The sequence below is a fragment of the Sylvia atricapilla genome, chromosome 5 (genome assembly GCF_009819655.1).
Source record: "Sylvia atricapilla isolate bSylAtr1 chromosome 5, bSylAtr1.pri, whole genome shotgun sequence".
NCBI lineage: Eukaryota > Metazoa > Chordata > Aves > Passeriformes > Sylviidae > Sylvia > Sylvia atricapilla.
In genome coordinates this window covers 49,738,120-49,752,787 of record NC_089144.1, presented here as the reverse complement: position 1 = coordinate 49,752,787, position 14,668 = coordinate 49,738,120, and the positions used below count along the sequence as shown (strand labels likewise).

The 14,668-nt window shown below is 41.9% G+C and overlaps 1 protein-coding gene across 2 annotated transcripts in view; it reads right to left on the bottom strand.

The window, feature by feature from the left end:
- Window positions 1–1,595: 1,595 nt before the first annotated feature.
- Window positions 1,596–14,668, bottom strand: part of WNT7B (Wnt family member 7B) — a 92,182-nt gene continuing 79,109 nt past the window's right edge. For both annotated transcript variants that reach the window (XM_066319460.1, XM_066319459.1), the window contains exons 3-4: window positions 14,340–14,611; window positions 1,596–2,356 (exon numbers count right to left, since the gene is read on the bottom strand). In XM_066319460.1, the coding sequence (XP_066175557.1) occupies window positions 1,877–2,356; window positions 14,340–14,611 (752 nt within the window). In that variant the 3' untranslated portion in view covers window positions 1,596–1,876. The remainder of the gene's footprint in view (window positions 2,357–14,339; window positions 14,612–14,668) is intronic.

Here is a 14,668-nt window from a genome sequence, read left to right as displayed (position 1 = left end):
TTTTGCATTGCTCTTTAGCAAAGGGGTCTGATTTTCTGAGGGTAAGTACTTGGGGTCAGAATGGCAGGTCCTCACAAGTATTCAAATGAAGGTCCCTAAATCATTAGTTACTTTTGATAATACAGGTCCACAAATTACAGAGGTAATTCTGGCTCATTCACGTATCCAGCACAGAAGCTGGTGGAGCTCTAGGTCCACCAGCCCCTTGCCCCAAGAGCACCACGTGGATGGGCAAGTGCTTGCATGTCAGGTGGGGAGGGGTCATGGCTCTGCAGCTCCTCCATATAAGTAAGGAAACAAAAGCTAAAAATGCAGATATGCAGGTGTAAGGAAATTTTTAATTCCGAATTTTCAGAAAATCAGGCAGGGACCCTTGGCACAAGCAAACAATTACATGGTTAAATGGGCTGTGTTCTAAGTGAGCATATCTGGGCTCTTGGGGTTAAAACACTAGATTTTACAGCAGTAAAATATCTGAGGCTCTTTTTAAAATCTCTCATAGGGAAAAGGTGTGGGAATTAGGATTGAGTGCTATTAAGAAGTGAGCTTCTTTCTTTTAACATTCATGTGCTTACCAGGGGGTACGTTATTGCTGACCTTAAAATAATGATGACACAGACTAACCCAGATTTTGGCTTTCTTATGCTTGTGAAGCCATGACAGCTCAGAGGTTGCAGCAACCTATAGCTCAGCTGCCAGATCTTTATTGACTTCTGAGCATAAGTTTTTTAAAAGTCTCGGAAATATTAACTTTCAACCATTAAAGGGAAAACGCAATGCCTGGAAGATCCTGCCAGTGCATTCAATGTCAAAGCAAAACCTTTGATATTTGTTGAAGCACATCTTTGTATCCTAAAACTCCCTATGAGGAGCTGTGAGCAGGTGCTCCACACCTCAGGCCTGAGTAAAAAAAAAGTCATTCTTATTCAGGAGGCAAGTGGGAAAAGTCAATATCAAACATTGGTAACCAAAGTTGCATGTGATGTTTTCGCTCAGTTCTGGCAATTGCTTAAGGCCTACAGTAATTGAACTCTCTAATAGTGGAGTGACAATAGATCAGTAGCATTGAAGAACTTAGGGAGAACCAAATACAAAAGTCATAAAGTCAGAGTTCCCATAAGTTTACATTTAGTACAGAATTAAGACATAGCTACCCGTTAGTGCTTAGAATTTTTTGATACTAATAAAAACATAAATAACTATTTTTAATGTTCGTTCAAAGACTTCCAGTGTCACTGGCAGCTGATGTAATTTTGTGAATGTTTGTTGGGGTTTTTTTTCCAAACTGATAGTGGAGTGTTTCTGCCATGGATTTTGCTCCCTACCAGTTGTTTTCTCTCTATCTGCTTTCTTAGAAATTTTGGGTTTTGCAGTGAGAATGCTGTGTTCTAGTCAGTGAAGATTTCATTTCCTTAAAAAAGTTTTCGTTTGCACAGGGCTAGACAGTTTTGTTTCTGTAAAATAGGAGAAAATGTCTTTTCCTTTTAAATGTCATGGGAGCTGCAATGCAATCAGCTTCTCTGATATGTATAATTTAAAACACTAAGAGAACTCTACAACACCCAGATTGTAGTTAAAAAAAAAAAAAAAAAAAAAAAAAAAAAGAAAAAGAGACAGAGAGAAAGTTTCATGTGGTTGTCAACATCACCTTAATCCTGTTGCCCTTGCTTCCAAAGCAGTTACAACAGCCAGCCAGCCAAAATGCACCATCCTTAGAAGTATAAGTAGTAGTGGGGAGGGAGTGGTTGTTGTGGTGTTGGCTGGGGTTCTTTTCCCTAAGAGGATTAGATGTGCAAAATGATGCTGTCGTTGTTTGTTGTACTCCACTTTCCTCGCCAGCGGTGGTGTCTGCTCTGTCGGTCGGCACGAGACGCCGTTATTTGCAGGTGAACACCTCTGTCCGCTCGCTGCACGTGTTGCACTTGACAAAGCAGCACCAGTGGAATTTGCAATTGCACTGCCACACCTTGGTGTACTGGTGCGTGTTGTACCCTCTTCCACAGCACATCATGTCGCACCCGTCCGCGTTGGGGGAGGTGCGGTTGCAGAGCCGTCCCTGGGTGCCGACGCTCCCCGTGGAAGCGTCTTCCTCACAGTAGTTGGGTGACTTTTCGATATACACTAAATCCGTTTCCATGGGTTTCTGGTAGCTCTTAATCTGCTTGATCTTCAGGAAGGTTGGCTGTCTCAATCTGCTGGCTCGTACCACCTCCACCTGCACCGCAGCATTGTATTTCTCCTTCAAAATATATCCAATCTCTCTGAATTTAGGAAGCGTGGTCCAGCAGGTCTTAGTTGTGCAGGAACCTGAAACTCCATGACACTTGCACTCCAATTTCATTCTCTCTTCAAGAACCTATGTGTACAGACATTTGCATATTGTTACTGCAGGAAAACAATATTGCAAGCCTGCCTGAACCTCAGTCTGTTTACTTCATATGAATATTCATTACTGCTGGTTAAATTTTTTTGAATGCATGCTTAAAAATCTTCTCACCTCCCAGCAGAATGCTCATAACACATTTTGTTTCAAGTGGCACCTGGTTGGAAATACAGTGTCTTGCCATTTTTTTTGAAAACATTTCCATTCTTTTTTCAAATTTTGGAGAATATTTACTTTTTTTTTAGAGGACATTAATTTAGAGCCACAGGGGGCTCCAAATTTTTCAAATCATCTTTGTTTTGAAAACAGAAAAAAAAAATGGGTTTGGGGGTTAAGTGGCATAAGATTCAAAATACTTAATTGCTTTAAGTAATGATCAAAGAATGCTTAAAAAGGAAAATATGTACTGTGTGATTGAATAAGCCTAGATGCAGGGAGCTGGAACTAGATGATCTCTAAGGTCATTTCCAACCCAGACCATTTCATGACTCTATATTCATTGCATAATTAAAGATTTTGCCTATATACCTATACCTATACCACCAGTGGTAAACTTATGGACTATTCCACCCACAGAATGCCCCATCCCCTTTAAAAGCAGCACTCATTGCAGCATTTAGTCCAACTATTAAGCAAATAATCAGCCACAAATACATTTTTTTTCCAACAGGGCAATGGCAGCACACCATTAGAGGGGAAAAAAAATCAACAGTGAGCCAAAGAGAAACGCAGTTCTGTGGTAGAGGAGGTCAGCCAGAGGGGTTTAAATCAGAGTCAGAAGGGACACAAACTGGCTGGTGCTCAGGCTCCTGCTCCACTGTCATCCTGCCGTTTCTGCAGCAGCCAAGGCACACCACCAGCGGCACATCGCTCCTTCCCCGGGCCAGGTTGTGCCCGGGGGGAAGGCGGGCGGTGTCCTCCCGCTCCGCTCCGTGTGTGCAGCAGAGGGAAGCCAGCCCCACGGAAGCGCCTCTCTGTTTTTCTGCCCTCGCGCTACCACTTAAGCCTGACCATAATTACACCCACAGCCATCATTAGCTTATGAAAATCAAGGCCTAAGAACAAAGCGAGCTGATCTTTCCCCTTCGCAATGGGATGCTAACAAAGAAACATGAGCTACCGAGCTTGTCTGAAAGCATTACTGATGCTGCAGACCATCTCCTGTAGTGGTTTCGCTGCAGATCCCAGAACACGACTGAAATGGGCAAAGGATAAAAGGGCCGAAATCTGAGTACAATAGCATAATGAAGTAGGAGGGAGCAAAAAATGCTTACTGCTTCAGAAACTGGCCTTAAAATAAAAGCTGTACAGATCTGGTTATCCCTGCAAATAGAGGGCACCCTCCTGAGTTGTTTGAGTTTCACTTAAATTGTATGGTTTGTTTTTTTCCCAAATTTCTGGGGTTTCAATATTAAAGAGAATATTTGGATTTGATTCTCCCTTACCAACATACGGTAGCAAGTATAAGATAGCTGAGCAACAACCTATGCAAGAATCATAAAATATCCTGAGTTGGAAGGGACCCTTCGAGTCCAGCTCAGGACAACTCCAGAATCCTACCCTGAGCATCCCTGAGAGCATTGTCCAAACTCTCCTGGAGCTCCAGCAGCCTTGGGGCGTGACCATTCCCTGGGGAGCCTGGTCAGTGCCCTACACCCTCTGGGGGAAGAACCTTTCCCTGATACCCAACCTAAACCTCCTCTGACACTATTCCAGCCATTCCCTTGAGTCTGTTACTGGTCACAGAGAGCAGAGATTGGAGCTTACTCTCCACTGCCCCTCAGGAGGAGCTGCAGCCCCTGCTGAGGTCTGCCCTCAGTCTGCTCATACCTTAGACCTTCTGGAATCACAGGTTTTATCAGGGCCAAGATCAAGTTCTCCTATCAGAGGCAGAAAAGGTGTTTCCCAGGAAGGTTTACTGAGTTGAGGAAGAAATTCCTATAGCTTCAACTTTGCTAAAAGAAGAAAATCACCAAGGCTGTGATGAGCTGGGTTTTTTGTGGAACTGGAATGCACTCTATCACCTTCCTGTCTTCCATACACATAGAAGAGATGCAGCAGCATTTCAGTGGCACTGAGGAGATGGATGCACTGTGACATACTCTGGGGTCTTTTAGGGGTCTCCAGGGTCTCCTCTGTATTCATTTCTGGCCTGTGGAGAACTTCTTTTCCCCCCCAAATAAGATTTCAATTCTGTTCCACAAATCTAAGTTCAAATGATCTATTATCAAATAATCTATAAACATGCTTCAAAGTTGTGCTTGATATTGCTGAAAAATGTTTGGTTTTGTTGAAACTAACCCATTCCTACAGCTTTCTCAAAATGCAGTTGTAGCTGTAAGAACTGCAGCAAAATCCATGACCAGATGTGGATGGAGGCAACTTTTACACCTCCACCAAAGAGCACTGGGATCCAAGAATTTCCAGGAAAGCATTGCCATGAGATCTGCCACCCCTGAGTTGTACTCCTCCCTGAGGAGTAACTCTTGGTGAAGTGTATGTATTTTGTCATGCTCTACATGTGTTTCTGGTGTCTGCATTTTGGTTGAACAGGCCAATTAACTTGCTGAGGGAGTGGGAGGAGGTGAAGTTCATGAGGCTCATTGTTCTTCTGTGGGCTCAACACCGTGGGTTCTGTCCTGAGGAGTCTTTGATGTGCTTCCCTGATACATTAGGAAGTATCACTGCTCCTGAAAGACAGACATCCCTCATTTTGGTGTCCCGAGTGACATCTTTGGAAATGTATATTTACATATGGATGATATATATGGTGTTTATACACATTACTACCATATATATATATATATATATATATGGTAGTACTTTTTATATGTAATACCTTTATATCCTTTATATATTACTACCATTTATATATATATATATATATATACACATATATAATTTATTGACACTGCCTGGCAGCATCTACAGTACAACCTCCAGCAACTTTATCCTAAGTCTTGATTTTTTTTCTCTTTTTGCCGCTGTCTTTCTGAAGGTCTGGTTTTGTGATTCATTTTGGTGAGCAGAAACCTGATTTCATTGCTGTGTTTTTTCAAAGATTCTCGTTGTTTTTGATGGTGGGAGGACTTGCAAATGCAAGCCATGCAGGCTCAAAAAAGCAGAAGTTTCAAAAAGTATTAATTCATGCTCATGAAGCCAGTCTTGCAGGTTTTTTTTAATTTTTTTGGAGGCTTCTCTCATGAATGTGGAATGCTTGGGGTTACAACACTGAGCAGAGGCCCAATCATCAGGTAGTTAAATTCCTGAATGCTATAATTTGTGTGCCCACAGTCAGCTGTGGGTATAAAATTGTGCCCAAAAACTTGGAGGTTAGGGAATACAAGACCCAAACTAAGCAGATTCTAAGCAACATTTTTCCCCCTCTTTCCACCCAGATGCTGCATAGTGCCCTTGACAGCCCAGTATGCTCTGGCCCTCCAGAGGAATGTCTCTCTGCATGGTATCTTGAGCAGCTTCCCCCTTGCCAGGGAGGTGCCATGGGACCTGGGAAAGGTGGCCGGATCTGACCTTGTTTGCTCAATGCTCTGAATGAAGAGCGGCTTACATTTTGCTTCCTAAAAGTCCCTTCAGCTCCGGTTTTCCTCAGCAAAATTCCCATCAAAGCTCTGACCCTGAACCTTAAAGGTACTTATTTACTCAAATCTAAGACGCTATCCCAAGCTAGGTGCTTAATTAAAGATTGAAAATCATTAGCTCGTATGAGCCACTCTCTCAGCAGTTTCATTTGTCATATGTCAGTGTCTCGTATCTAATCTTGAATGGTTTACAGCAAGATCTATCTCCCAGAGCAAATTCCCATCGTTGGGCCGTGCTGCCTCAGATTAATCATAGGAACATTCCTCAGGACCCTTTTCCACATACAGGTCCACTCCCACCCCAGTATGGTCTTGCCAAGTAAAATTTTCTAACTGCTGCTACTTTATTAAATGAATTGTGAAATATAACATTAAAGCCTTCTTAATCCCACATCTTTTTATACCTATATAAATCATACATTTAAAATGCAATTTGAGGGCCGTCTGCTGCCAGTTAAGTAGGAAAAGACTTGCAAAGAAAAAAGTAAAACAGAATATGCATGAAAAAAATTCATTTTTTCAAGTTCCATATCTAGACCCAGCTGCATAACATCAGATACAGTTTCTGTACATAGTAAAAATCCCATTTGGATAAAGTATTTAAAAACAATAGTTACATTTTGTGTGTGTGTGTGTGTGTGCTTTGGCTGGGTTTTTTTCTTAATGGAAATGCACATTGTTGGACCAAGTGTTGAATGTAACAAAATGCACATAAATTTTTGAAGTATCAAAAAGAAATAAAAGACTTGAAGAGTTTTGCCTCATCGAATATGCAAGTGATCAGCTTTTGTTTTGGGTAATAACTACCAAAAGAAATGGATTCTGGTCAGAAGATGTCACCACTTCTTTGATGCTCATGCAGCTGCAGCCACGAGAGCTGATGGATTGTTGATGATGTGTGGGCATTGGCTAACCCCAGTCTCAGTGCAGCCTGGGGCCCACCACTGCTGACAAAATGCTGATCCTCCTGCACCCATCTGGGAATCCAAGTTCAGTTTGTTTGGGTTTGGTTTTTTATCTTGGATAGGCAGGGGTGTAACTAAGATTAGTAGGGTGTAATGCTACTGTTCTAACACAAATGTCCTGAAATTATTCTTTGTTAACAGCAGATCACAGAGCCCAAAATTGAGCAGTTCATGGCATGTCCCCTTGGGTTGTGCCCAGCCCTGTGAAGAGGGAGCAATGAGCCAGCAGGAGAGGAATAAGGGTACTTCAGCTGCATGGTTTTCTTTCTGCTCCTCCGTGAAACTGTTCCATCAAGCGTCACAACAGTATTTATATTCTGTGGGATGTGGGATGAGGAACTGAGTTTATTCCTCTTGCCACATCCCTGTTTTTCTTGTTGTTTAGTTTAATTGGAGCAGGGTGCCTCTGCTTTGCAGCAGGTCAGTGTCCAGACACAGGACACCATGAGGATGAAATGTTTTTTCACTTCCACTGGCCAGAGCTGAGCAGGGCTGGGGACTGTCAGGGGTGCCAGGAGGTATCAATTCACCTCCTCCTGCCCTCAGCTTACCTCCCTAAGTAAGGCACCCTCTTCCATAGTGGCCCCACTTAGAGCATTGAAAAAGCTGAGGAAGGCCCACTGCACTCCTTACAAAAGTTCTCCTCTTGGCTACCAGGAAAATAAAACTGGCGTTTTGGGACCTGATGCCCATTAGATGGATATCTCTACTGTTACGAGGATGAACAATAGCCTAATCCATCAGTGTTTCCCCTCTACTTCCCACAAGAAGAGAAAATAGCTATTTGAGCAATAAAGAGCTGAAATTGTTTAAAACATTCTGAATATTATTTTTACAGTGAAAGTTGCATAGCAATTTCCTTCAGAAGCATCCTCCCAATCATCCCCAAAGCAAGTGTGCTTGCAGTGTTCTTCCACCCTCTTTTCTATGGAATCTTTTGTAAACCCTAAAGGTAAAATATCACCTGAAATAGTTAAAAATATTTCACTGGTATTTTTACTCTGTCAGACAGAACAGATGTGTCAGGTTTGAGGTCGTGCAGTGATATTTCACTAGATGTTTGATACATGCCTTGCATGCATTACATGGTATGCATGGGCATGCACATTTCTTGAATAAAACCATTTAGCAAGTCCTAAAATATTTGGCTATTCCCCCCTCTAATTTTAAAGCAAATTGTTCAAAAAGTAGGGTAGTACCAGATGTAGCTGCTGGCAGTCTGTGTCAAGGGCGTGTTTCTGGAAGAAAAAAATAAGCTAACAAATCCAGCCCAACTGGAAGCAGGAGATCTACCCTCATGAGATTTTGAGCCAAAGCTTGCATATTCAGGACATATGGATAAGCCTTTAGTTATCCATCTAACCCACCCAAGCTTTAACACCAAAATTTTTGAAATTGGATTTATGTAGCTGTCTGCAAATGACTTTAAGTGGGAAGATGGAAAGTATGGCATGAAGTACAGATATTGAAAACTTTTCTTTCATGAGTGGTCTCACAAGGAATGTGTAGTGAAATAATTTGTCACTTTTAGAGAAAGAAACTTTCAGCAAATGATGGACTCAAGGCTGTAAAACCTGGAAAGTAACATTCTTTGCATCCCTGAAATTACTTAGAAAACAAAGTCACGTTTTAAAGAATATTTAAGGCTTACAAGAGCATAAAATTAGTTGGCTTTCATGTTTGAAACTGGAATTCAGCCTCCACTGTGACTTCAGAACATTTCATTCAGAGTCTTTTTCCGGGCATTGCTTCCTATCTTTACATCCTGTCAGGTGACGTTGTGGGCAGTCTGCAGCATATTAGGCACTGTGCATCTTGCAGGAATGAGCTGATTAATTATAATGCTTCACGTGAGGTGAAGGGAGCTAACTCTGGCTTACATAACGTATGCACAGACAATACACATAAATATGTATAAATATCCATAATTATGTGCACGCACACTACATATATTTGTGTCTGTGTATGTATATATCATATATCATGTATCATATTGTATGTTAATCAACAAATCACCTCATTAGCTGTTCTAAGCAAACCAAGTGAGCAAAAAACCCCCTTTCCCAGTACCACAGGCCTATTGCACCATAAGCTATGAGAAAAAAACATGGCTTAGGTGGAAAAGTCCCAAGTAATTGAAAAATATCTTCCGAAGAGGGCCTGAATTATTTGTTTGTTCCCCACACTCTTATTGTTTCATATGTAAAATAAGCTGTTGTCATCTTCCAGGCATTCCAAAAACAAGAGGAAAACCCCATTGTTGTTACAAAGGAGTAAATGTTGGGATGCTGTCAGGCTGAGCTGCTGGCGGTCAGTGCAATGGGTGTGTTTCTGGAAGGGCCAGTTTTTTCTCCACATAACCACAGTCACTGTCTATTGTAAAAGCCTAATTGATTGATAAACTGTTAGAAACATTTCTATTTTTTGGTAAAAGCTGCAATCTGCTACCACTTTGTCAGTTTGTTCTTTTAACTCACCCCATAAAAACAAACAGAAACCTCCATTTTTATAAATGAGATTCCCCATGAGAGATGGTCATTGTTTTGAGGCTTTCAACAAAAAGTAAAGCTTAATGATGTGTGTTACTCTAAGTTCATTTATCCCAGAATAAAGATACTTATTTCTAAAAATACATGGCAGAAAGCTGTCTCATAAAACAGCATCAAAGCTGACTTGGTTTGTTGGTATTTAATTTTTCATTACTCTGTCAAAGTATTGCCCACAGATCTCTCTATAATCCTCCAGATTCACAACAAAACATTCTTTCAGCAACATTTGTGTCAGACTTATACTAGTCCTCCTTTGGGGGCTTGTTTTCATTTATCACAGTTGCACTTTCCATCCTGAATCACAGCAGATGTTTAGGAGCTGACAGGGAAGTTTGTTCCTCTGCTCTTTCACACCGTGTGGTGCTGCTTTGCCACCAGGCATAAATCTTCCCTCAGGAGGGTCTTGTGTCACCAGGAATCCCCGAGCATTTATTTATTTATTCCACATGACATCAATGGCCAGGTTATGATTTTGTCACTGGTGCTGTTTATTGCAAATTTATCAGAAACTTTGCGAACCTGCCATTATCAGAAACTTTGTGAACCTGAAACAATTCTTAGGAATTCAATGCAGAGCCATACAGGATGCAGTGCAAGGCAGTTAGAGGACTCATTCACTCCACAGTCATTAGGAATTGCTTGGGAAGCCTAAATGTCTTTTTTTTTTTCCTAAGGAGATAATTTATTAGGGGATTGTATTGGACGTCTCAGCACTAGACTCAAGTAAAAGACCCCCCCCCCCCCAAGACTGTTTTTCCCCTCATCTGTTTGCACAGTTTGTGTAATTATTTTTACAGCATGCTGCTTTTTCCACAAAGAGAAATTCCTCTGGGCTCTGTTTTTAGCAACAGTGAAATACCAGCAGTGCAGTTTTTGAGAACATCCCAACAAAGGCAAAATATTAGAAACGTACTGTTGCACTTACAAACCCTTCTGGCACCCAAGCATGTGTGGGATAAGTGCTGGGAGAGATTGAGAATGGGCAAGATTTTCTGAGAGCATGTGAGAAAGTCCTTGTGAGGGTATAAGAGGACATTCAAATAATTGCTCAGGGGGCAAAACTGGTAGCCAGACTCTTGACTGAATGAACCTCTGGCCAGCCGATAGATGTCTAGTGAGGTCATCAAGGGCTTACCACTGACTTCAGAGCAAGTTGGAAACTATTGCATGTGGGGTTGGGAGCTCTTTGTGTTCTTTTTTCCCCATGTTTCTGTCTTAGAAGACTCTGAGATTCGAAAAGAAGACTAAGAGGAAGGTAGCACATTTGTTAGCTAAAAGTTGTTCTTCTTAGCTAACTCAAAATGCCAGTTTAGTATGACTAAAAAAGAACTGCAAGCCTTACCATTAGAGATGTGAATGCAGGGTTTTTAAATGGTGAAAGTGCTGTGAAATCTCTGTAGGAAGCTACAAAAGCATTTACTGCATTTAATGTCTTTACTGTCCATTACTACTTTAAGGTTGAAAATGCCTTATTAGAAAATATTTAAGAATATCTAAAGCAATAAAGGAATTAAAAAATGAGCTTGAGTTTCCTGTGTTTTCCTCCTTACCTTTTATTCCTATTCATAACACGGATAAAATATCTGTACTTTGGTTCTTTATAATTGCAGTCATGAACCAAAAGCTTGGCTCCAAAGTGTTTCCAAATTTTAGGACAAGCCACATACAGATCAGCAGTGACAGACTTTCTGAGAGCAGTACAAGCATTTCCCAGGTGTGTTGTGAGAGTTTTGGAAGGGAAAAAGAGGAAAATGGAGGTTCAGTGTTGTACCCAGGCAAATGGAAGAGCCAGTGAGGGAAGGTGTGCTGCTGGACCTTACTCTAACAGCAAGGAAGGTCTTGTTGGAGAAGAGCAGATTGGGGGCAGCCGCAGCTGTAGTGACCACAACACCACAGAGTTCATTATCCTATGTGGAGCAAGGGAGCTGTGGCCATTCAAGAGTTGAAGCTGTTCAACTTCAAGAGGAGCCCCAGCTGGGAGGGTCCCTCATCCCTGTGTGTCCCTGGGAGCAGGGAGGGCTCCGAGCAGGGCCCAGGCTCTGCTCCAGGGGCCCCAGCAATGGCACCAGAGGAACGGGCAGGGACTGAGCCCAGGAGGTTCCACCTGGACATGGGGCAGAACTTCTTCCCTGGGCAGTGACCGAGCCCTGAACAGATTGTCCACAGAGGGTGTGGAGTCTCCTTCTCTTGACATGCTCAAATGCCATCTGGACACAATCCTGAGTAACAGAGGATCCTGCTTGAGCAGAGGCATTGGGCCCTTTCAACCTTTCCCATTCCATGATTCTGTGATTTCTGACTTGTGTGAATAAGGACCATGTGCAGTATGTAAGAGGGACATCCATGCATAAGCAAAATCTGTTTTCAGATTTTGTCAGGCTCACAGTCCAGTCCAGGTTTACCAAGGACCCCCAAAACTGCCAGATTTCAGGTGCATGTAGGTCAGATTTCAAGTTTGCCAGGATTCTCAGAAGGAACTTGTGATTTCAACTGAAATTGCAAAAAACTCTTTAACTGCTTTTGTAAGGATCCAATCTAGAAACTCAGAAAGCATATCCCAGGTTCCAGAGTTTTGTTCTAACCTTAACTTTCAGTCAGTCTTGAATTCAAAATGTCTAATTTATGCAAATAGCAAATTATCTCAGAAGAACCAAAATCACTAAATATTTACTGTACACTTTACAGTAAGTGTACACTGTTGTTATTGTACAACTCTGAATATTCAATTAATGGGAATATATATCATAACACCAACAGTACTTCTAAACATGACTCCCAAAACCATCTTTTACCCTAGCACATTCCTCTAGATTTGATGGATTATACTTAAAAACAAAAAACTACACCAAATCCTTTCAGTAATTCTTAGCTTTTGAAAGCAATACAATGAATTAATGAATAGCTATGGGTATAAATAACTACTGGAAAATGCCAGCAACAAAAAAGTTAGTAAATTCCAAAGTACTATTTATATTTTAAAAATGGGGAAAGTGTATTGTCAGTATTGCAAGCCTTTTTATTCCTTTCTTGAAATATGAAAGTATTATAATTTGGTTTTTGCAAGAACATTAGCAAAAAAAAATATTTTAGAATTGCTAAAAAAAACTTATTTGCATGAATCTGCTACCAGAAGTATCTGAAAAGCATGCACTTCTTTGGTTTGCTTATGTCCCTCTGCTTATGAAATTCTGATGAAAAGTAAAATATAATGTGCTTAGTAAGAATCAGCAATGTGGTCTAGCGGTTACTGAGCTGTATTTAGAATTGGGGGACCCATGATCAGTGCCTGGTTCACATAATAACCTCTCTCTGTCCTTGGGACTTCACTGTTCTCTATCTCAGAATCTGCTTTTTCTCTTTTCTCCCTCTTTCACATCTAGAGTGTGATATATTCAAAGCAGGACCTGCATCAGGATCTCCATGGGGATGGCACAGCACACACCACAGGGGATGCCAGTCTGAGCAGGGATGATAATTATCCAGCAATAATCAACTGTCCCTGGCAAGTTTAAGAGCTGACTTCCATCTTCTTTTGCCTCCAAAGACGATTCATGATGCTGAGGTGAAATTCCCAGACTAAGTGAAGTCATCAGCCCTGGAGCTGGTCTTCCAATGTGATGGTCAGCTGCTGAATTAAGTTCTTTTATACCCATGGCAGCAATTTTTCGGAAGACAGACTGTGCCTCTCAAGGCTGTTTTTCTGTTTGGCTCTTCAGTCAGCTTCCTCATGCACATCTGGAGACCTCAGTGTGAGCTAGCACTGAAGTACCAATCTTGTCTCTACATTTGAGATTATGCCTCTCTCACCACACTGAATTTATGTAGTATTTCCATCCCAGTGAACTGCCCATGCAGAATCTTTCAGTGCATGGCCAATGCAACTGTGCTAATAAGCAAGATGCAGGCAGTAAGATAATTGCGCTGTTTCTGTCACCACCAGTTCTGCTCTCTCTGCCCAGTGCTCAGTGCAGGACTGAAAGCACACATGGTTTTAGAGGAGGAAAAGTCAGTCTTACTTTGGGGACTGGAGGGGGAGGATTTTATGGGATTGCTATATTGGTATATTGGATTTTTCCAACATTAGAGTGAAGGGCTTTTCCTGGTGGAAAACACTTTGAAGGCTACAATCTCTCCTGAGGTAGGTGTATATGATGCAGAAAGATTTGTTACATATTTTAAAAGACAAGCTTTGAGAGTTATGAAGGTTGTTGGTGAACATAAATCAGCATAGCTCTGTGATGTTTATTGTTTCCGTGACAAGCAATTCAGTCATGGTTGTAGACATGGAGCTGTTTCTTCTCATGCAGCCCTTTGTAGCTGTGTAGCCACGAAGAGACAGTTGTGCATCTGCTAAGGGCATTGTGTACTATTATGTGTATTTCATTAGACCTGGGGTCAAATAAGTGATTTGATTTTCACTGGAATAAATATCTGGAAGTGCTGTGGATGTTGAGCAATGCAGACAACTCAGTTCTGTCCCATCACAAGCCCTGATATCCCTTGCTAGATTTTTTTTTTTTTTCAAATTGGATGAAAAGTGATTTATCCTTATGCCAAATTATGCAAACAGATCCAGCAAGGTTCTCCCTGTTATCTAGGGGGAGCTGGAAAGAAGGCTTAGGAAGCCAAAATTTTTACAGGAGTACCTACAGTACATGGCCAGCTCTGAATAGAAAGAAACAGCAAAAACAAAAGGTGAACAATAGATGCCATCCGGTGTGTTTGAGTGCAGGATAACATCAGAGAAAGGGGGTAAGTTCTCAGGGAATGCCTCCTGCCACCAAGCCAGCCTCCCCCCGTCCTCCAGCACACACGTCCCCATCCCTTGTCCTTTCTGGAATACCTTTCTTCCAGCCTCATTGTTGTGCAAGTTCATCAGCCTCCGTGCATTCTTTTTGATTTCTCGGGCATCAACAAACCTCCGGGAGAACTCAATGCCGTATCTGATATCCGCGGAGCAGCCTCCCCACTTCCAGCCCTCCTCCTGGTTGTAGTAGCCCTGTTTCTCTCGGTCACAGCCACAATTGCTGAGGTTGCCCTGGCTGCAGGCGGCCGTGACAGCGTGTGCAACCCCGGCAGCAGTAATGGCATAGGTGAACGCAGCCTCCCTGCTTCCTGTGGAGAGAAGCCAAAAGCTGATGGGTTGGCAGAAAGGCAGCACGAACTTACTAA